Source organism: Ursus americanus, chromosome 2 (genome assembly GCF_024610735.1).
Source record: "Ursus americanus isolate L20-20 chromosome 2, mUrsAme1.1.p, whole genome shotgun sequence".
In the NCBI taxonomy this organism is placed as follows: Eukaryota; Metazoa; Chordata; class Mammalia; order Carnivora; family Ursidae; genus Ursus; species Ursus americanus.
The window spans coordinates 6,985,607-7,008,374 of record NC_142128.1 but is presented as its reverse complement, the minus strand read 5'-3'; the positions used below and the strand labels follow the sequence as shown (position 1 = coordinate 7,008,374).

At 45.5% G+C, this 22,768-nt stretch overlaps 1 protein-coding gene across 5 annotated transcripts; it reads right to left on the bottom strand.

Annotated features, from left to right (window-relative positions):
- Positions 1 to 5,803: 5,803 nt before the first annotated feature.
- ZSCAN21 (zinc finger and SCAN domain containing 21) lies at positions 5,804 to 19,308 on the bottom strand. 5 transcript variants are annotated; one of them, XM_087867592.1, is made up of 4 exons: positions 19,077 to 19,308; positions 9,480 to 9,908; positions 8,654 to 8,843; positions 5,804 to 7,066 (listed from the first exon to the last, which is right to left on the bottom strand). In XM_087867592.1, the coding sequence occupies exons 2-4, from the start codon at positions 9,867 to 9,869 to the stop codon at positions 6,234 to 6,236; spliced, it is 1,413 nt and encodes a 470-aa protein (XP_087723718.1). In that variant the 5' UTR covers positions 9,870 to 9,908; positions 19,077 to 19,308; the 3' UTR covers positions 5,804 to 6,233. The 5 variants fall into 5 exon arrangements, with proteins under 5 accessions (XP_087723718.1, XP_087723708.1, XP_087723713.1 ...); XM_087867582.1 differs by having other exon boundaries at positions 9,480 to 9,968; positions 18,941 to 19,307; XM_087867587.1 differs by having other exon boundaries at positions 9,480 to 9,968; positions 19,077 to 19,307.
- Between the last annotated feature and the right edge of the window lie 3,460 nt (positions 19,309 to 22,768).

The following is a 22,768-nucleotide window of genomic DNA, read 5'->3' as shown; positions in this document are numbered from 1 at the left end:
CCCAGCCCAGCCCCGTAGCCCCCACGCCCACTTGTTCTCTCTAGGAACATTGGAGGTGTTCACCTCTCGGTGATTCGCTGACTCGGGGCCTAGGCCGCGCGGCTCCCGCGCCGACGCCAACGCCAACGCCGGCCCTGGCGCTCCCGCCCGCCGCCGCGCCCCCTGATGGCCGGGCCAGGCGAAGCGCCTCGTCCTTTGGCCTCAGAGCGCATGCTCGGGCGCCGCACACCGGGTGGCGGGGCGGCTGGGCGGCGGAGCTTCCCCGCCGGTCGTCCAGGGCATAGGAGAGCTCATCTTGCCAGAGCGACCCGGGTCCCGAGCCGACCCGCAGCAAAAAGGAAGACTTTTGAAGGGTTCATCAATAGAAAAAATTCGCCTTTATTTGAAATTTTCAGATAAGCCAAGTTTTTGTTTGTTTCATGTAAAAATGCCCCCTTTAAATTAAAATCCGAAGAGAACATTCCAGCCCATCAGAGAGTTCCCGTGAGGACAAAACCTGTACAGGCGATGAGAGAGGAAAGTCGGGGAAGTTACCGATGCACCCGAAGAAAACGGGCGAGCCCCCCACTTAAGCCTCCCGGAGCCGAATGTGTGAAATGCTTGAGGGGAGGAGGAGGAGGCTTCCGTGGTTCGCCCACTTTTATGTCCTCACAGGAGGAACCCTGTAAGTGCCGGAATCAGATCCTTCCAGGTCACATACAGAATGAAATCTCGTGATATCCTGAGTAACGGGGGCCCTCCTGGCTCCCCTTCCTGCCCTGCCTCCCATTTGATCCCAGTTTCCACTGTATCCCATATTTACGGCGCCCACAGTCAGCTGTGCGAATGCAACAGACCTCACTGTCCGGTGACGGCAGGCTAAGCACAGTAATTTAAATGACCAATTCCAGTAAAATATGTAAAGTGCTAGGAAAGGAGACTTTCCAGAAGTGTTGCAGGCCCCAGAGGGAACAGCCAGGACAAAGACCTGGAGGCAGGACAGAACAATGCACAAGTCACTAATACACCTTGAGGGCGGCCTGAGATGGCGGGTGCCTGACCCATCTCCAGTCCTTCCAGACCACAGTGAGAATTTGAGCAAATACGTGGCATAGTCAAGCCACTCAGGAAACTCAATACCCACCCCCCACCAAAACAAAACACACACACAAAAAATAATAATGAAAAAAAAGCCTTACCAAAAGTCAATAGAAGGGAGGGCACTGGGGGCCTCACTGCGGTCTCAGGTCAGACTATAGCAGTCTTCAGACAAAGTATGAGCAACCTGGCAGGTAGGAATGGGGGATGGAGAACACAAATATTCTCAGAGTGTCTGTGTAGACAGCTAGTTTTGAGCGAATCAATTGCCCAGAGCCTTATATTTTCTACCTGTACACCTTTAAAATTGCTCCCTTGGCCAGGGTGCCCTCCTTCACGGCCGTCTTCCCTCCTGATGGAAGATAGGTTTCTCAAACCCAAAACTTATAGCAGTGTATTGCCCCAGGATGTCAAAACTTTTGGGGTACCAAACAAAAGGACTCATTTGAAATATTGCTACCAATAAGGATTAGGTGAACAAATCCTTTGTGATTCCAGTGGTTTCCTAATACTTCCCTCCAGTAAAGGCAGAGGACAAAACCATTTCTGTTGATAGATGACAGTGTGATTTGCCATATAAAATCAACATTGCTATCACTATACTCATTTATGTGAGCAGGATTTTTCAACATTTATGTCTATAAAAGCAAAAGTAGAGCAGTGCCTGGCTGGTTCAGTCGCTAGAGCATGCAACTCTTGATCTCAGGGTTCTGAATGTAAGCCCCGCATTGGGCATAAAGCTTACTTTAAAATCTTTTTTTTTTTTTTAAAGGAAGGAAATTTTAAAAAGCAAAAGCAAAAGTAGCGATAGATTTAATACCTTAGTAATAAGTAATACCCATCTATTGAGAAAAGCCTCTCAAATCAGCACCCAGAAAACACTTGAAAATATGATTTTCTTTTTTTTTTTTTTTTTAAAAGATTTTATTTATTTATTCGACAGAGATAGAGACAGCCAGTGAGAGAGGGAACACACGCAGGGGGAGTGGGAGAGGAAGAAGGCAGGCTCCCAGCAGAGGAGCCTGATGTGGGACTCGATCCCATAACGCCGGGATAACGCCCTGAGCCGAAGGCAGACGCTTAACCGCTGTGCCACCCAGGCGCCCCCGAAAATATGATTTTCTAACCTTTTAAAAAATATTCCAAAATTCTGGGCATCTGGTCGGCTCGGTCAGTTCAGCATCAGCTCTTGGTGTTAGCTCAGTCATGATCCCAGTCGTGAGATTGAGCCCCACGTTGGGCTCCATGCTCAGCGGGGAGTCTGCTTGGGATTCTCCCTCTCCTCACTGTCTGCCCCTCCCCCCCAAATAAAAATAAATCTTAAAAAAAAGAAAATAGACTTTAAAAAATACTCCAATATTAGTGACTGGAATTATTTTTTGTATCTGTCTACTTCTCATTGTCAGTATTCCCTCTCCTCCAGCCCCCACCAGTCTCTGAGAGCAGGGACACTGTCTTATATAGCAATGAAATCCTCCAGAATCTAGAACACTGCCTGATAATAACAACTGTGTGATGACTGATAAATAAGCAAGTAAATATTTATGGAATTCTTTGTTTACCTCCAGTATGTCCTCAATTATATACAAACTATGCCCCCAGATACGGCATGAGACATTTTATTAAAAATTATTCATTGTTCACCTAAAATTAAAATTTAACAGGTCATCCTGCATTTAATCTGGCAACCCTATCTCCACTGAAACTGTCCTTGTTGAAATTAAGGGGAATGATATTTTAGCTCACTTCCCTCATTTCAAGCCATACATGTGTTCAAATTTTTCTTTCTGCTGATAGAATTCTGCAGCTCACACCCGCGGTGATAAGCTTTACGTTAGGTACACTTTTCCTGTTAATTCTTTGATTTGACAGGATCCTAAGAAATGTAACTTTAGTGACTTTGGGACCTTCTGGGATCTGCTATTCTTTCATGTTAGTGAAACCATAAAGTTCTCAAGGAGACTTAAATTTGTATTTGGATATTTTACACAGCTTTGTCTAACTCAAAATCAAAACTTAGCATCTTTTTACTACTATTTCCTTTGAATCAGAAAATACTTCCTCATCAATGTATTTATTAATTTCTGTCCTCGTCAATATTGTAAAGTAGTCCATAATACCAATGTGTTTGAATAACAAGACTCAACAGAATTACTTCTCATTCTTAAAGAGCTTCCAATGGCCATTCTTTCAGAATACTCTATACCAACTTCTCTTTGTTAATCATTGGAGACTGCCTTTTTAGACTAAGTATATGACAATCAGCCTCAGCCAATATTCTCTTTGATGTTCAAATTTTCACAACTCTGGCCGTGAGCTCATTTATTTTTAAATTTTATTTCTTTCGTTCAATTTTTAAAAAGATTTTATTTTTGTCAGGGAGAGAGCGAGCACAAGCAGGGGGAGCAGCAGGCAGAGGGAGAAGCAGGCTCCCCACTGAGCAAGGAGCCCAATGCTGGACTTGATCCCAGAACCCTGGGATCATGACCCGAGCTGAAGGCAGACACCCAACCGACTGAAACACCCAGGTGCCCCTAAAATGAGATATTTTCTATTAGCTTGGTATAAAGTTTATACATCTTTAATAAATTATATATATTTTAAGGTGTATAACATGGTAAATTTTGTTGTATATTTTATAATTTAAAAAGTTGAAAAAAATGAAGTGTGAACATATATTGGCTCTGATATTACTACAAATGTAGTAATAAGAGTCAAAATTGGCTTATTCATCTAGAATCATGTTTTCGAATCATGTACTTGGACTATACGCAAGTCACTATTGATAGACTAGATGGAGTAAAATTAAGCCATTACACCGAAATGTGGAAACGCTATGTGTTATTTCCCGTCTCAAGATAGATCAGACACATCTATCTCCCAGTAGCGGACGATGTCCACCAGACAGAATTCTGGAGTTGGGCTGCCAGGGAAGAGCTGCGGCCCTGATTTCCAGGCTAGCACTTAGAGGTTATTCTAGAATTTATAAAGTCACAGCATATTTCCTGGGATGCACAAAGCTGCCAACTCATCCACAAATATACAAGTTACTAGTGTGAGTCCCCTCAATTCATCAGATCGCCACATTTGGGGAAACCAAGGGGGTGGAAGCAGTCCTGCCCCCAAGGGCCAGGGGTAGGACTGCAAGATACAGGATGCCCAGTTACATTTGAATTTCAGATAAACACTGAATAATTTTTTTAGTGTAAGTATGCCCCAAAGGTGATCTAGAATCCAAATTTAAGTCCTGTACGTTTGTTTCCATGTGTGCAAACATGTGTATATGGGTGATATGGGGGGAAGGGTTCCCACAAGCATCTTCAGGCCAAGACAGCCTCAAAGCCCCCTGGGGAGTTTCTTCCCAGTCTACCAGCGGTTCTCAACCGCTCTCCTGGAGCTAAGGAGGCACTGCCTCCTAACCACAGGTGGGACTGGGACTGGAGCAGAGCTCAGGTATACCAGTTTCTCCCATTCGTTATGTTGCTCTGTGAAGGTCCCCAGATTCAAGTACTAGTTGTCTACAGAAGCCACCAGCTCAACAGTGCACCCATTACTGGCTTTTTTCCTCCCCTCCTTTCCTGCTCCCTCACACCTGGCTTCCTGGAGTCATCTCCCTAAATAAACTATCTGCCCTCAAGCCCTTGTCGCAGGCTGTCTTACGGGAAATCCAAACTGCAACAGTTGGTACTGGAAGTGGCCCTAGAAACCGAGCCCTCAGGATGGGATTCTGGAACAGGTCACCGGCTGGTCTGATGGTTAATGAGAGGAGCCCGGTAACGAATGCGGTAGTGGTAACTTCTGGCATGCTCTACCACGGCCATTATGAAGATTCCCACCAGTTACGACAGCTGCGGTTCAGGCAGAAGGGCAAGCATCAGCTTCTGCAGTAGTCCTAGAACTTGAAACATTATTGGGACAGTGGCAATTACAGGGACTGCAGTTTCTCTCTCAAGCTTTGAAGAAAGAAAATTATAGGCTTAGTTCAGCCAACTCTCATTTCAGGGCATGTTGTGAAAGCCAAAGTCGCCTACAGACGGGATTAAAGAGATCCCCATCTTCTGCAGCAAGAGCAGGCTGGCCTGAAAACCAGGACAGGTTTATTCTGAGCGTGGCAGAACCGCAGAGACAGCTAAATGCAAAGACTTGCCAAGTCATTTATCCCCAAATTCTGGGCCCTGATTGGGAAAGACTGGGATCCTGATGCATGGGACATCTGGGGAGGTATGCTCGAGTACCTCGAGCCCCAAATTCTCCAAAACCCTCTGGCCTAACAAACGCATTGCCCTCCCCCCTTGCTGTAGGATAGTAAACTTTTCTTGCTTGGAGACCATGCAAAGATCTCACCTGACTACAGTCAGGGAACAGACAGGATGGTCTTAAAGGAATCATGTTGGGTATTACTGAGTTGTGGAGTTTAAAAGGAAATTTCAGAGTCAGACTCTCACAGTGTGGCAGAGACAGGATATACACAACCAAAATGCACACGAGGCTGACAAATGTTTTCCATGATGTGTTCTATATGCAGAAAGAAGAAAAAAAGCACTACGTAGACCAAGATGCAGCTACGCTATACGCTGTACCCCAATTCCCCAATACACGCCTCACAAGCACGAAAAGCTCTCATTACCCCAAATCCAAATCTCCCCAAAGCTAAAACCAGTAGGAATAGTCTCCTCTCTTGAGAAGAGTGTTCAATAACCAACATACCATTTAACAGTCCTGAAGCATCATTACAAGATGTTCTAAGTTTATTCTGAATCAGATGAAATTGTCCCAATGTGGCTCAATTCTTTACAAATCGTACTTCTTGAATATGTGTTAAAACAGTTAAACAGTTTCAGTGTTTCTTCCTTAATTATACTGGATATACTCGGTTTAACTATACAAAAGGCAGTGCCAGCCTGGCTTATGGGACCCAACGCGTGGTGAGGGGACCGCACCCCAGGCGGACTGGCCAGTGAGGAGCGCTCCGCCACCCCCCAGCACCTCCTTGCCACTGTGCCACCACTGAGCACCCACTCCTCAGGCACCCCTTGATGTCGAGTGAAACAAAAGCTACGACTAGAGTTTATATTGCGATTACTGGGCTTCTCCCTAGCATCCATGGGCTACAGTTTAATAGAAACAAAGCCACCCAGAGAGCATCACTTGATGGGTTAAAACACTTCTCCCTCCCCAGTGTGGACTCTCTGATGTTTGGAAAGATTTGACTTACTACAGAAGGTTTTTCCACAGTGATTACACCAATAGGGCTTCTCCCCCGTATGGATTCTGTGATGTTTATTAAAGTTTGAGCTGTGGTTGAAGGCTTTCCCACACTCCTTACATTTATATGGCTTCTCTCCAGTGTGGAGCCTCTGGTGAGAACTAAGCCCTGCGTGCTGACTAAAGCTCTTCCCACACTCATTACACTGGTAAGGTTTCTCCCCAGTGTGTGTCCGATAGTGTCGGATGAGGCTGCCTTTCCCACTGAAAGCTTTTCCACAATCTTTACACTGGTAAGGCGCCTCTTCAGTGTGCATTCGCTGATGTTTAAGGAGGTCTGAGCTCTGACCAAAGGCTTTCCCACACTTACAGTCGTAGGGCCGGTCCACCAAGTGTGTTCTGTAATGAAGGGTGAGGTTTGAACTGTGGCTGAAAGCCTTCCCACATTTGGTGCAGACATAGGGTTTCTCCCCAGTGTGTGTTCGCCGGTGTTTGGTAAGATTTGAGCTATTGCTAAAGGCTTTTCCACACTCGGCACATATGTAACGCCTCTCCCCTGGGGCAGGTTTAGCGGGAATCAATTCTCTGCCTTTCTTGGAACCTTTGTCTAGGACGGGCGTTTTGGCTGCTCTTTCCTTTTCAAGGTTTACCCATTGCCTTTCTAACCTGGCCTCACATTTACTGGCAGTAATCATGGGAATATCAGCCCTTTTGAGTTCCTGAGATTCTTCAGAACTTTTCTGCTTATTTGTTGATTCCGCATTCTGAGTGTTCGAGTTATGATCTGAAACGAGAAGCAGAATAAGCGCAGGTCAGTTGTTTTGTGTTCTAAGGAGAAGCTGTTGAAGGAGAGACAGAAACGTCAGCTGACATGGATGGTGACCAGGTACCGCTCAGAGGTCACAGCATCACACTGACACAAGTAGATCTAGTTTACGGTACGAGGCCTTCACCAGCCCTCAGCAGCAGCTATGACGAGGAAGAGTACACAGCTTTCGCCGCCAGGAGAAGAACTTCATATAAGGAGGGCAGGAAGGCAAAACCAAGCCTCCCGGGACAGCAGCAAAGGAGCTGGGTGGCGCTCAGGCAGAAGGAAACAAGGAAGAAATATTACCGAATGCTCAAAGTTGATTCAGGAAAATAAAAGGGTAATTAAGGGAGACAAGGCTAGTGGCAAACTCACGAAATCCACATTCTCACAGAAGTGGAATATAAAAGTAACAAAAGAGGACATTCAGTCCACGTATGACCAAGCTAGTCCCAGATCGTTATTAATTTAAATCAAAGTGCTCACCTCCCAGGAGGGTTTGATTCCCAGCATGTAACCTACAATGACCTTCCCACCATTCTTTTAGTTCTAAATACTGCTTAAACCAGACTGAAGCCATCTATCTTTTCTAGAGCACTGCACTAAGCAGCCACACTTAAAGTCCATCTAACCCATCCACATACATGGAAAGGGGAGTCAGAGAAATCCACACTGAACTAGGGGCTCCCTGAGACCTGTCGCCCCCCCCCCCCCCCAATGAGTACAGAAGCCTCCGTCAACAAGGTACTTTCCTCTCAGCCCCTTCCCTGGTCCCTGGCGCTCTCTCCCCTCAACCATCTCTTTCTTCCCGCTGCCGCCGGCAGCAACAGATAAAAGTCCCTTTCACTCTCGGTGATGAGCAATCACTCGGCTACACGTACAGACTTTCCTTCAAGTTGCCATGAACTATATGTGGGAAAGAAGTAACTCAATTAAGAAGCGAAGAATTTTAAATAACCTTATGAGGCAGAAGCTGAAAAGAATTTACCTGGGACCATTTCTGCATAATCCAACGCTGATTTTCACAGGTTCTTCACTCAGTCATTAACAAATGAACAAGCATCATCTTTCACTGGTTCGTTCAACCTGTCACACCTCTGTGAACAGTCCCCCCACCATTTTTTTTTTTTTTTTAAGATTTTATTTGTCAGAGAGACAGAGAGAGAGAGAGAGAGAGAGAGTGAGCACAAGCAGGGGGAGCAGCACGCAGAGGGAGAAGCAGGCTCTCCACTGATCAGGGAGCCCGATGCGGGGCTCGATCCCACCACCCTGGGATCATGACCCGAGATGCCTAAACGACTGAGTCACCCAGGTGTCCCTAAACAGTCCCTTTTTTAAACTCACTCTGACAAACCTTTTAAGAGTACGTCATGTCCCCATGCTAGGACGCTGGCTGAGACGCACTTGGGAGGAAAGGCACTCAGGCATTCATCCTGCCTAGGCAGCCAGACCAGGCAAGTCGGTCTAGGGGGACTGCCTCACAACCAGTAATCAGAATTACTCTGTTTCTTCCACCACAAAGGCCTGGGGCACCAAGCACACAGCATGACAGACAGTCCCTACCATGACTCTTTCTCAGCTCTGGAGTGAAATCCTGCTCTTCCCCAGTCTCCTGGATGTATAAGGGCTCCCAACCTTCGCATCTGTGACTGGTCTCCACAGACTGGGGCTGCGTGCTGCTTGGAAACTTGGCTGTTTCTGAAGAGGACCTCTTCTCCCACACCTGCCTCTGTTCATTTGGAGGAGATGAGACCTAGAGACAATCAGGAATGGTGGGGTTTGTGCACAGCTCACCTCAGGACTACAGGTGACCCCTGAACATGGGTCTGAACTACGCAGGTCCACTGACACACATATTTTTTAAAGCTGCATACAATACAGTAAATGTATTTTCTCTTCTTTATGGCTTTCTTAATGTTTTCCTTTCTCTAGCTTACTTTATTATAAGAACATGATATATAACATACAGAACATACAAAATAAGTGTTAATTGACTACGTTACTGGTAAGGCTTCTGGTCAACAGTAGGCCACTGAGAAGTTAAGCTTTGGGGGAGTCAAAAGTTATATTGGGATTTTCAAATGCACGTGTGCTGGGGGGGGAGGGGTTGACAACCCTAGCCCTGTGCTGTTCAAGGGGCAACTGCGGAAGGAAAGAAAGCCTCAGGAGACCTAATGTACAACCGCCAGGGAAAAGAACAGAAACACATCCATCTCACTCAATTCCCACAGCTAAAGATCAATACTGGACAGGAGAAGAAAAACAGGAGGAAACATGATCTAAGTCTGCAGAAACTTCCATTCAGCCCCTCGCACTGGATGGATAAACCCGGTCTTGCACAGAGTGCTCTACTCCCAGCCTCACAGCACAGAAGGTCTTCCCAGCCTACCTGCTGTCCTGGCTCATCCAGTTCTTGCTCCAGATCTTCTAGGAGAGTGACGGCCTCTTCAGCGCTCTGTGGGCAGTGCTCCTGCACCCAGGCCTGGAGCTCCTGGGGCAGGATGGTCAGGAACTGCTCCAGCACCAGCAGCTCCAGGATCTGCTCCTTGGTGTGGATCTCGGGCCTCAGCCACTCGCAGCAGAGCACCCGGAGCTGGCTCAGGGCCTCCCGGGGACCCGGTGTGTCATGGTAGCCAAACTGCCGGAAGCGCTGGCGGAACACCTCCAGGTTGGGCAGGCTCTGCCCTTCCTCTTCGTCCTCATCTTTAACCACCACAGGCCCCCTCTCCCGTGGAGGCCGAGAGCCCCGAACTGCAGCCATGCCCAAAACCTTGGTCATCACACAGATTCCAGAAACAGCCTCACTAGAGATGGGACTCTGTGGAGCAGAAATATTGGTTCCTTTGGGTTTCTCGTTCTTTAGGGCTACACGTTAAACCTGAGAAAATATGGTTACCATAAATTACAAAAAGAAAGAAAGGATGCTTTTTAGGTCTTGACAGCCACACCTTTAGCACAAGAAACTGTGGATATTACAGCCATCATAAATCTATCATATAAAAATTACTGTTCAAAATCATTCAGGAGTCAGCTCAGGATATCCTACTTAACCTTACTTTGTGTCCACTCGAATAAAAAGTGCACAATGGCATACTTTTAAAATTAAATCTAAATTAACTTTGCTCCAAAAACTGTTTCAGAATCTTACAACTCCTGAGATTTCAACAGGATATCTACAGGCCAAATGCAGCCTGTCTAAATCCTATGAAAAATTTGCTAGCCAAGGGTGCATGGTTGGCTCAGTCAGTAAAGCACGTGACTCTTGATCTCAGGGGTCACGAGTTCAACAAGCCCCACAACAAACCCCCTACTTTACCAAAAAAAAAAAAAAAAAAAAGCTAAACGATGGGGCTAGTCAGCACAACCAGGAATCATGTTAGAAAGTTGGAATTAACTAGAATATTTTAAAATAATTGAGTATAATTAATGATGTAATTTTAAAAATCTATTTTTCAATGATCCTATTTATTTATTCGAGAGACAGACTGTGAGCATGTGGGGCGCAAGGGGGAGACCAGCAGACTCTGCATTGAGCTCAGAGCCCCACCCAGGCTGATCCCATGACCCTGAGGTCATAAACTGAGCTGAAACCAAGAGCCGGACATTTAACTGACTGAGCCACCCAGATGCCCCAATGATGTAATTTTGAGCTTCACCTGACCCACTTTTAAGTAGGGCACACGCAAGTTTTTAAATGTCCTTCACCTTTAGGTTTCACAGAAAGACAAGCGGAATGACAGCGATTAGGTGTCACCTATATTCTTACAGAGGTATTTATTTTGATGAGATATTTATTGCTGAGAAGGAACTGAGGGGGAAAAAATTAAACCACAGTAGATGATACAAATGCAAAATGCTTAAAAGTATTTTTCTTTTAAATATTAAATACTAAATATTTCGGTCAGTTGATACATGAGAACACCAAAAACATCTGTAGTAAATATAAATTACTTCTATTTTCTTCATTTACCAAAAAAGTGAAGTCCATTCACTCAACATTTACTTGAATACCTGTCATGGGCTTGGAACTGGGAGTGCAGTGATGAGCAAGCCAGATGCACTCCCGCCCCCACGGAGCTTTCAAGTTTGTGGGAGATGGAAAATAAACGAGTAAAGAGACGTCAGAATCAGACTATAATTATCAGCATTCGTTAAATCACCCTGAAAGAAACCTGCATAAATTAACCTTCCATGCTTGTGAGTGGCCTTCCCGAGCATGTTTCCAAACTGTAAGCAACACCTGTCACGTCACATAGATGTCCCACTCTGAGTGTGGATAACTGAGAGCAGGAAAACTCCAGCGGAAGTCTCGACAAAGAGCCAAACAGATAAAAGCCTATGCGGTTTACGTTACGTGAACCTATGTTGATAACAAGGGTAGAGACCATAAAAAGGAGGCACAAACGGCTTACGGAAGATGAGAAAATAGGAGTCACAGATAATCTAAATCTAAGGCATTTAAAAACTTGAGTATGAAAAAAATAAAAATGAAAAAAAACCCTTGCGAATGCTCATGTGGTTCTCACAGATCTGGCTGTATTACCTGAATACCAAGTCTCACATATGGCCCCAAACTCACAGCCAAGGAAAGGATACAACACAAACGGTGATACTGCTGGGTTATAGAGGACTGCAGTGTTTTAAATTCTTTTTTTCATTTCCCAAATTTTCTGTAATGGGTATTGTTGCTTTTATATCAGAAAATCAGAATATCTTCAAAGCCAAACAGAATGGGTTTACCACTAATGCCCAAACTTCATGGTCTTCAAAAATAAAACAGAACAACCCCGAGAAAACGACAAAGACCACGCAGAGCCCCCCGCCACAAATGTACATGTTCCAGCGTTTGTATTATTTAGTTTCACACATTTAGTAAACACACAGTAAAAACATCTATTTTATATGAATGTTCTCCTTCACTTATTTTTGTGGCCAATTCTGGTAATTTAAGAAAATAACTGAAATGGGATTCTAGGACTAGAACCTCAATATGTAATCTTTTATGAGAAATGCAGTAATTACCAGCTGCTATTAGTTCAGAATTCTAGGGATGCCAGTACTTGGGACGCCCCTCCAGCCCGCCCCCACTCTGAAGCATCCCATGAGATGTCAACAGGTGTCCTGACAGGGTGGACCCGAATCAGCACCGCCCACTCCCTCATGCTGCCCTGCACACCCAACCCGCTGCCGGAGCGCCCAAGTTCACGATAACTTGAAAACTGAGCCGGGACAGGAGCACACTGTCTCGTTTCCTAAAATAAAGGCGCTAGCACTCAAGGCTAAAATAACCTCAAAATAACAGATGTAGTGGTGCCGGGGGCATTCAGTTGAAATGCTCTGAAGTAGGTCTCCCCAGTGCTGGAATACTTTTTCGTAACTGGTTACAAAATTTCACACTCCACCCAGAGAAGGGCATCTCTGCAACAGGAAAGACACTGGAATCCGTCTGTGCTGCTCAGTTTCTGGGATCAAGCCTGGGAAAGTCAGCAAGACACGAGGAGTTACGTAGTAACACAGGTGGCATTCAACAGGGAGTGGACCTGCTCCCAGAAGGGCATATCCGAACCCACAGATCACATAACTGCCTGTGCAAAACATGTACCCAGGGACAGCTACAGAAAAAGTTGGGGAGCTTGGCCGGCTCAGCTGGTAGAGTGTGTGACTCCTGATCTCTAGGTTTGAGCCCCACGTTGGTGTAAAGGTTACTCGAAAAAAGAAAACCTTAAGAAGAAAAAGTTTCCCTTAGATGCTGCCCACGGCTCATATTCATGTGTTTGCAAAACCACAAATGAGAGCAGGGCCAAGTGCGGGCGCCCTTCATCCTTGCTGCGTCCGTTCTCCGTGGAGATTCATCCAGTCACACGGCTTGAATTACCATCTCTATACTCCCAACCGCCAACTTATCTCCAGCCTGGACTTCTCTTCTGAACTCTAGACTCAGACGACCAACTACGTGATGTCGCCACCAGCACGTCCAATGGCACCTCAAGGTTAACATGCCCCAAACCGCAGTCCCCATCATTTCCCCCGCAGCTATTCACCTCAGTTTACAGCAACTCCATCATTCTGTTTTCTTGGACCCAAAAACCTAGCTATCCCAGACTCCTCCTTCACATTCTACATGTAATTTGTAAGCAAATCCTGTGAGCTCTACAGCCAAAAAACCCAATGTTCGACCACTTCTCACCACCTCCAACACTGCCACCCCAGCCCCTCACCTCTTGGCCCGTGTACTGCAAGAGCCTTCTGAGTGCTTCCTTGGCTCTCGGTCTATTGCCAACAGGCAGCCAGAGTGATCCGGTTAAAATACAAGTCAGATCACAGCATTCCTCTCCTCATACCTTTGAAGGCGGTGTCTCAGAGGAAAAGGCAAGGTCATCACAATGGTGGACAAGGTCTCACAAAGTCTCAGCCCTGTTGTCTCTGATTTCATCTCCTACCTCTCTCTCGTTCATTCCACCCCAAGCGCACTGTTCCCTGCTATCCCTCTGCCTAATGCTTCCTCCAGACTCTACACGGCTGGTCTGTACTCTATGCTCTTGCCCGGCCGCCGTCTTTTAAACCACACACCCCTCCCTCACCCCAGAACTCCTTATGCTCCTAATCTACTCTTTTCTCCACATCACTTATCTCTATATATTTTACCTTTCTTTCTCATTAAAAAAAATTTTAAGATTTTATTGTTTTTTTTAAGTAATCTCTACACCTAACATGAGCTTGAAGCCACAGATCCAAGATCAAGAGTCCCAAAGTCTTCTGACTGAGCCAGCCATGTGCCCTTTCCCTTTAAAAAACAAAACCAACCAAACAAAAAAAACCCCAAACAAACAAGCAAAAAACCCCCCCAACTGTTTCTTTCCTGTACATCAACTCTTGAGGGCAGGGGCTTTCATCTGTTTTCTTCACTGCTATTTCCAAGTATCTACAATATGCCTGGTATTTTGCAGGGGCTCAAATATCTGTGGAAAGAATGAATGTGATATATGGACCTTTGGGGCTCCTTATGGAGCAAAAACTGTAAAATCAGGCTTTAAAAAAATATCAGTACAAATTTAAGCTAAACAAATATGGCAGCATAAACTCATGCTTATTTTACTCCAGACGCAGGCGGATACAGAATTAGCTAAGTGTGTGCACGTGAATTAGTGTACAGACATTTATCTCCTAGCTGTCTGCTGTGAAGGTTGAGAAGCAATGACATCCCACCATCAGCACACCCAGAGCCCAGATCTTGGTTTCTAAATATCATTCTCCAATAACAATTACTAGAAAATGGAGAAATGGTCGATTCTCGGTTGGGGAGCATACAAAATGAGCCTGGAGCGTCCTGCAGTGACAAACAGTTCAATGATCACAGCTGAAACAACGTGCGCTACAAAATAATACAGTACTGAGTCATAACCCGAAAGGTGAAATAAATATTTCTGAGTCCACACCATGTGAAAAAAAAGGGGGGGGGACACTGAATAAACAGAGGAGAAGAGACAAATCTCCCATCCAGAATTATGCCAACTTATTTACGCAGATACCCCTCTGTCAAGAAGGTGGACTTCACTCCCTACCTCAGACGTGTGGGCCGCACTTAGGGACTCACTTCCACAAGGAGAGTAGGGAAAAGGGTCGAAGGGAAGCACTACGGTGCAGAAATCTGACAAACACTAGCTCGGCCGGGTCACCAAGGTTAACATTACCGTGGTTAATGATAATGATGACAAAGGCACATTACATCTGTGGCCTTCCTCTTCCACACCCAGATTGAGGGACGTTCTAGAGAATACCTAACCTGTACTTCTCAAAACTATCAAGGTCATTAAAAACAAGGAAAACCTGAGAAATTGTCACTGACCAGGGAACACTAAGTGGACTTGAAGACGAATATAATGTGGTACCCTAGATGGGATCCTGGAAGGGAAAAAGGATATTAGGGAAAAACTAGTGAAATTCAAATAAATTGTGGAGCTTAGTTAATAGTAATGTACCACTGTTGGTTCCTTGGTTGTGACAAATGCACACAGTAATGTAAGCAGTTAACAGTAACTGGAGAAGAGGCATATGGGAATTCTGTACTACCCTTGAGCTTTCCTAGAAATCTATTCTGAACTAAAACATTTAAGGGGCGCCTGGCTGGTTCAGTCAGCAGTGCATGCAACTCTTGATTTCAGGGTTGAGAGTTCGAGGACCACATTGTGTACACAGATTACTTAAAAAAAAAAAATCTTTGGGGGCACCTGGGTGACTCACTCAGTTAAGCAGCCAACTCTTGGGGCGCCTGGGTGGCACAGCAGTTAAGCGTCTGCCTTCAGCTCAGGGCGTGATCCCGGCGTTATGGGATCGAGCCCCACATCAGGCTCCTCTGCTGTGAGCCTGCTTCTTCCTCTCCCACTCTCCCTGCGTGTGTTCCCTCTCTCGCTGGCTGTCTCTATCTCTGTCAAATAAATAAATAAAATCTTTAAAAAAAAAAAAAGCAGCCAACTCTTGATCTTGGCCCAGGTCATGATCTCAGGGCTGTGCAATTGAGCTCTCAGGTTCTGCACTCAGCAGGGAATCTGTTTGAGATTCTCTCCCTCCCCTTCTGCCCCTCCCCATGTGTGTGTGCTCTCTCTTTCTAAAATAAATAATTAAATCTTTTTTTTTTTTTAAGATTTTATTTTATTTATTTAACACAGATAGAGACAGCCAGCGAGAGAGGGAACACACGCAGGGGGAGTGGGAGAGGAAGAAGCAGGCTCATAGCGGAGGAGCCTGATGTGGGGCTCGATCCCAAAACACTGGGATCACGCCCTGAGCTGAAGGCAGACGCTTAACTGCTGTGCCACCCAGGCGCCCCATAAATAATTAAATCTTAAAAAAATAAAATAAAATCTTTAAAAAATAATAAAGTATAATAAAACATTTAAATTAAAAAATATGGGGAAGTGGGGGGCAAAGCAGCTTTGATAAATGCTATTACGGAGTGGTAGTAAAGAGAAATACATTAGCTGTTAGCTTCAATACTTATGATGTGGAAGCAGACCATTCTTAGAGTTCATCAGATATTTTTAAAAAGTTATGAAGCCTTTTTCTTTTACGATTATTTTTTTAAAAAGGTGCCTGCTTTGTCTCTAGGAACAATTTCTGACTCTCACCCAACAGTTATCAGAATATTGGCTTAATGAAATAAAGTTTCTAAAAGATCCATTGCAAACATAACAGAACACTTACTTTTACTTTTATCAAACACTTGCAACTAGTTGACGGTGTTATGACAATCTGGTCCCCCTTTGAAGTCACATGAGCCATTTTCCAGTTTGGCAACTCCAAGGCTCAAAGGCTACCAGCAGAAGTTCACTGATTTAGTTTTTTATTAAAAAAAGGGGGGGGGCACCTGGGTGGCTCAGTCGTTAAGTGTCTGCCTTCGGCTCAGGGCGTGATCCTGGCATTCTGGGATCAAGCCCCGCATCAGGCTCCTCCACTGGGAGCCTGCTTCCTTCTTCCTCTCCCACTCCCCCGGCTTGTGTTCCCTCTCTCGCTGGCTGTCTCTCTCTCTGTCAAATAAATAAATAAAATCTTAAAAAAAAAAAAGATGGGGGGCACCTGGGTGGCTCAGTCAGAAGAGCATGTGACTCTTTTTTTTTTTTTTTTAAAGATTTTATTTATTTATGTGACAGAGAGACAGCCAGCAAGAGAGGGAACACAGCAGGGGAGAGGGAGAGGAAGAAGCAGGCTCCCAGCCGAGGAGCCTGATGTGGGACTCGATCCCGGAACGCCAGGATCACGCCCTGAGCCGAAGGCAGACGCCTAACGACTGCGCTACCCAGGCGCCCAGAAGAGCATGTGACTCTTAATCTCGGGGTTCTGAGCCCCACATTTGGCATACAGCTTACCTTAAAAAAAAAATCAACAGGAGAAAATCAAATTTAGCTTTGTATATACAGGGAACCACAAAGATGTGAAATTCTGAAGGCAGTGAGGAAACAGGGAGGCTTATATAACAACCTGAGCTAAGGAGAGGGGTCTGAGGATACTAAGATGAGGAAGATCACTAGCAGGAAGGTGAGAGGAGATGTTTGCAAAACAAAGGGTGCCCGATTATGCAGGTTTTTTAGGTAAAGAGGAATCTCCTGAATAGCTCTCTTTCTGGTACAGGCAGGCACTTAAGGGGAACCGTAAAGAGCCTTTCCTGCATCTGCTGGGTTTCAACTGCGTTTAACTCAAAATACTTCTCATGCTGAAGTGTCCCATCTTGGGGCGGCCTGCCCTTAGCTCCTGAAGTTCCCTCCTCTGAAAAATCAAAGTTTCACACATTGTAAGTCTAGTATCAGCAGAGGTTTAGCATACAAATCTGCACATAAGCATTTTATTAATTTCTCTGTTTGGCACACAAAAGTCACAATCAGGCCTCTGCCTCCTCATACCGTCTCATCACTCTCCTGCTCATTCCCTATGCCCCATCAACGCTCAGTTCTCAGGGCAGATTTCTATTTGTCTGTCAAATCTCAGCTTAATAACAAATACACAAAAAGACACTTAACCTTAGTTATAATAAAAGATATGAGAATTAAAGCTACAATGAAATGTTTCCACCTATCAGACTGGCAAAGATTTCTTAAAAATCCGATAATGCTCTGTCTTGATTTTTCCCTGCTGAGCAAAGCCAGTTACTTCACATTTGGTCATGCTGAGTTTGCCTAAAGGTTCACTTAGGAATGCCCTCCAGGTCTTGGCTTCTGATTTTTTCTTTCTTTCTTTTCTTTCTTCTTTCTTTCTTTCTCTCTCTCTTTCTTAAAATTTATGGACTAATTGATTGTAAGCTCTATGCCCAATGTGGGGCTTGAATTCATGATCTTGAGATCAAGAGTTGCATGTTTTATCAACTAAGCCAGCCAGGCGCCCAGGCTTCTGAAGTTTTCTTAATAAAGTATTTATAAAATCAAAGCATGTGGATAGAAAACAAGAGGCTTCATTACTAAGTCCCATTGTCTTCAACCACAGTGAACTACCTTCTTTAGGTTACCTAGAATGTTTAGCACAAGAGGCTTATAAGTTCACAGTCTACTATAACCAGAAGAGAATCGTTCCTGTTTCCAGAGTCTTTTTTTTTTCCTTCCCTCTTTTATGCCCATTTCCCAAAATGTATACTACTTTATAAAAGTGCCCCAAATCCATTACAGAACAAGATAGGGTATAAATAAGCCAAATTATCACAGATTCTAACAACTGAATGGTACTTACCAACTAACGCTAGAACGTCTTTAACACATTCATTGTGTACCTGAAAACTCCTAGGCAGGCAAATTTGGTAACTGAGGCACAGAATTCTACTGTACGGTACTTACTTTCTTCATAGCAGCCTTCCAATCCCTGAAAACAATTGCTTTTTGCTTCTCAACTCTCTTCTTCACAGTTTTTTCAACTGTTTCTATTATAACATAGGTTTCCAAGGACCTCACCCACCAGATCACCTTTCTCTCAACAAATTATTTATAAATGGTAAGATAAAAATGCGTTTCCAAACTCGAGCAGATGCCTGTTGTGTGCATGCTTTCTAACCTTAACAAAGCCCAACGGTACTATTCCCTCCTTTGGATCAGCCGCGACCCGGGACTTCTAATGAGGCTCGGTTTCCCAGAGCAGGTCCCCAGGCCCCTCAGGCGTGTTCTCATCAATTAGCCCTCATCAATTAGCCCTGAGTTCGGACTTTCTGTTGAGAGCCGGGGAAATAGAGAAGGCAACCCAGGTCCGACTGACAGACGGCTCGGCTCAGAGAGCGCACAGAAAAACTGCTCTGAAACAAGAATGAGGCAGTTTCATTTGTGAAACCCCCCGAGGCGGGGAGGAAAAGGCTTTCCCGGGAGCAAGCGCCTCCATTACCTGGGGCTGGGCAGAAGCGCGGGGCTCCTCCCTGAAGACCTCCCGGGACCGGTCTGCGGGGGTTCTCCTCCCCGAACCCTTTCGGCCAAGGCTCCCTCTCTCGCCCGCCACGCGAACCAGAAATCGAGAGACGCACCGGATTTGAAACCGCTCGAAGCGCTCGGACACCTCGATGCACCCCGCTGCCGGCGCAGTCGGAAGTGCGTCAGAGCCCCGCCCCCGGGGGAGTCTAACGGGGCCATAGCGGTCCCTCTAGGAACTGGGAAAGTGGTCTCGGCATCTCGGTGTCTCGGGTTCGTAGGGGGTCGAGGCGGTTTGGGGACTGGCGGAGTCGCTCCACTACGGGAACAGGGACCTAGTTCACCCCCCCCTTTTTTTAGCCAAGGAAGTGCCAACTAGGTAAAGTCTTGGGCGGTTCTCCCACCCGATCCCCGACGTCCCGGTCCAGGGAAGGGTCCCCTCGTGGACTTCAGAGCCCGGTTCGCCCGTGACCTGGGCCCGTCACTTCGTGAGAACTTGATCCACGTTTATGGACACGGAGCCCCACATTTGGCCCACGAAGTCAGAGATTGAGTGATCACTGTAAGACTTGAGTCACGGGGGCATCAATCTGAACAGAATTCTGGGCAGAAATCTCAGAGGCTGCCTTCTAAGGTGCTCCTGATGCTGGGGGGCTTGTTAGAGAAGTCTCTGCCTGCCTTTTTCTTCCTCTGCTTCTGCTCAGCTGCAGGTTTCAGACTAGATTCTCAGTGTTTCTTTCTTCATTGAGTTTACTTTTGCCTGATCCTGAACCCTCAAAAGGCACGTGAAATTCCCTGCCTAAATGCACCATAACTTTATAGAAACATGGTATCATTTACCCCCCTCTCTTTTTGGGGGGGGGTCACTGAAATTTTTTAAATTTTTTATTTTAATTTTCAAAGACAAATGTAGGGAGGATGACAGTGAACTTCCATGTACCACCTGGCCAGTTCATCACATGGTCAGTCTTCTTTCATTAATTCATTCCCCCAGTGCATGGTCAGACATCTAAGATGGGTGGATTCTGGCTGCCACCTGTTAAGAGGCACCAAAAGCAAACTGGAAGGTGTGAGGTCTGAACACCATACCATCCCACCGGAGAGAATCTCGAGAATTTTTCCTTTAGGTAGGAGAAGAGGGGAGAATGAAGGACAAAGTCGTCATAGTTTTCAAATATGTAAAGAGTTGTCATTTCCAAAAGAAATTTGTTTTATAGGACCCCAGAATTCAGAACTAAGACCAATGAATGGAAATGCTAGAAAAGTTCAATATAAGGAAGGACTTCCTAATGGAGTTACTCAAAATGGCCACTTCCTGTATCAGCTGGTGCTGTCTTGAAGAAGTGGGAGAGCCCTGGGGATGGGGAGCTCAGGAGGATTGCAGAGCACATTTTTGGGCTAGAGGACCTTTAACATCTTCATACAGCTTGCCCCATACCCCTGTTAGTTTTTCCTTGACCTCTAACCCTTTCACAACACTCCTTCACCGTTACCGTTCCCTCCATTTACCTCCTTACAGCACTTACTACGGGCAAGGTACTGTTAAGCACTTGGTTTCCCTTCCTTATTGATGCATTAAAAACCTCAAAACTTAGCAACTTAACACAATAATCATCATTTCTCATGATCTCACAAATCTGTGGCTTGGCTGGGTTCTCCTGCTTCCTGTGGTGTCAACTAAGGAGCTGGGATGGCTGGCAGTTGATGCTGGCCCACAGATTGGAAGTTCAGCTGGGATGTGGGCCTAGGGGTTCATCACTCCTCCATGTGAGGGTCTCTCCGTGGCTGCTTGGGCTTCCTCATGATACCACTGGCTTCCTTAAGAGGTCAAGGTAGAACTTGCAGATGTTTAGGGCCCAGCCTTGGAAGTTACAGAGCATCATTTCCACCACATTAGATTGTTAAAACAGGCCATTGGGCCAGATTCAAGGGGAAGACAAGACAGACTCTATTTCTTGGTCACGTTGCAAAAGAGTATGTGGGATGGGAGATAATGTTGTGACTATCTTTGGAAACAATCTACTACACACATATATCTTCATGATATCAATCCTATGAAATACTATAGTCCCGAGAATACTTACCCTGTGCAATATTAAAATCTCTGTTTTACAGATCAGGAAACTAAGTACCAGCGCAGAAAAGTAAGGACCTTGACCAGGGTCATACAAGTGATCTGTGGGAAAGGCAAGACTCAGACTTGGCTCTTTCTCCAAAGCCTATGCTTTTAGGCACTCTGCTGCCTCTGAGCTAGACTGGAGGAAGAGATGGTTGAAGGGAACAGAATCACTGGGAAAACCAGGAAACCCACACAATTCCATGAGCCACATGTGTGTTGATGCCTTGGTAGTGCTCTCTCCAGCCTCTTCGTCAAAACGATCTTTGCCTAGCCAGGCAACCAGTGAGCTGTGATGTTGGGGCTCGAAGGGAATCCTTCCGATTCCAAGCTTGTTGCTCTTTCTAAAGCCAAGGAGGGGTGTCTGGGTGGTTCAGTCGGTTAAGCGTCCAACTCCTGATTTCGGCTCAGGTCATGATCTCAGTGTCATGAGATGGAGCCCCACATCGGGCTTTGCACTCAGCCGGGAGTCTGCTTGAGATTCTCTGTCTCCTTTTCCCTCTACGCCTCCCCCTGCTTGTGCACACGCTCTCTCTCTCTCAAATAAATAAATAATGAAAATCTTAAAAAAAAAAAAAAAAAGCAAAGAGGCCCAGAGTTGGAAAATATTAATGCCAGCATAGACCTTATGGATGATCTGGTTAAGCTCTTATTTTCAGATGAAGAAACCAGTGCCTGGAGAAGTCTGATCCAAGGCACATTAGTGAGCTAGTTAGAAGCAGAGCTGAGAGTAGGATCAAGATTCTCTAATTCAATCCTGCGTCCTTACTATATCTCAACAGATTTTTTTAAATAGCATTAGGAAGGTCAATATGCTATCCTTCCAAATCATCGTATATTACAGCAAGTTAACTTAGGATGAGTTTTTATTTTCTTCCGTTAATAAGACTATGACCATATGGCACGACCACAGGAGAGCAAAGGAAAAGTTAGCTACCTTGCCTGGTGGCTGACCGTGATCTGTCACCTGCATTTCCTCTTCAGAGCAGTTTTGATTTCTAAGAACGTCATACTTTTCCCAGTGAATTCATTCAACAAACACCAAGAATGTGTCAGGCATTGTGTTAAAAGCAAAGGAAAGGGGGCGCCTGGGTGGCTTAGTCGGCTGAGCGTCCAACTCTAGATTTCAGCTCAGGTCATGATCTCAGGGTGGTGAGGGGGAGCCCCACGTCAGGCTCCCTGCTGAGCGTGCAGTCTGCGTAAGCTTCTCTCCCTCTCCCTCTGCTCCTCCCCCCCGCTTGAGCTCTCGCAAAATAAATAAGTAAATAAAAGCACAAGGAAAAAATGAAAAATACACACAGTTCTTGGCAGATATGTAAACAAATAATTGCAGATGTGGTCACTGAGAAGAGAGCGGAGACCAGTAAACGGTAACTGAATGTGTCATTTTGGGCAACCACAGTCTAACCTCTTGTAACATGGAAACATTCCTTCTTTGACAGCCCTCTGCTTCTAACCATTTACATGGCAGGGAGCTTACTAATTTAGAGAACAGTTCCCTCCTTTCAGAGAGTTCTAATTCTGAAAGTTCTTTCAATTAAAGCAAAAATCTGGGGCAGCTGGCTGGCTCAGTGGGTGGAGCATGCAACGCTTTTTCTCAAAGTTGTAGGTTCGAGCCCCATGTTGGGTGTAGAGATGACTTAAAAAGTAACAGGGACCCCTGGGTGGTGCAGTCGGTTAAGAGTCCCAATC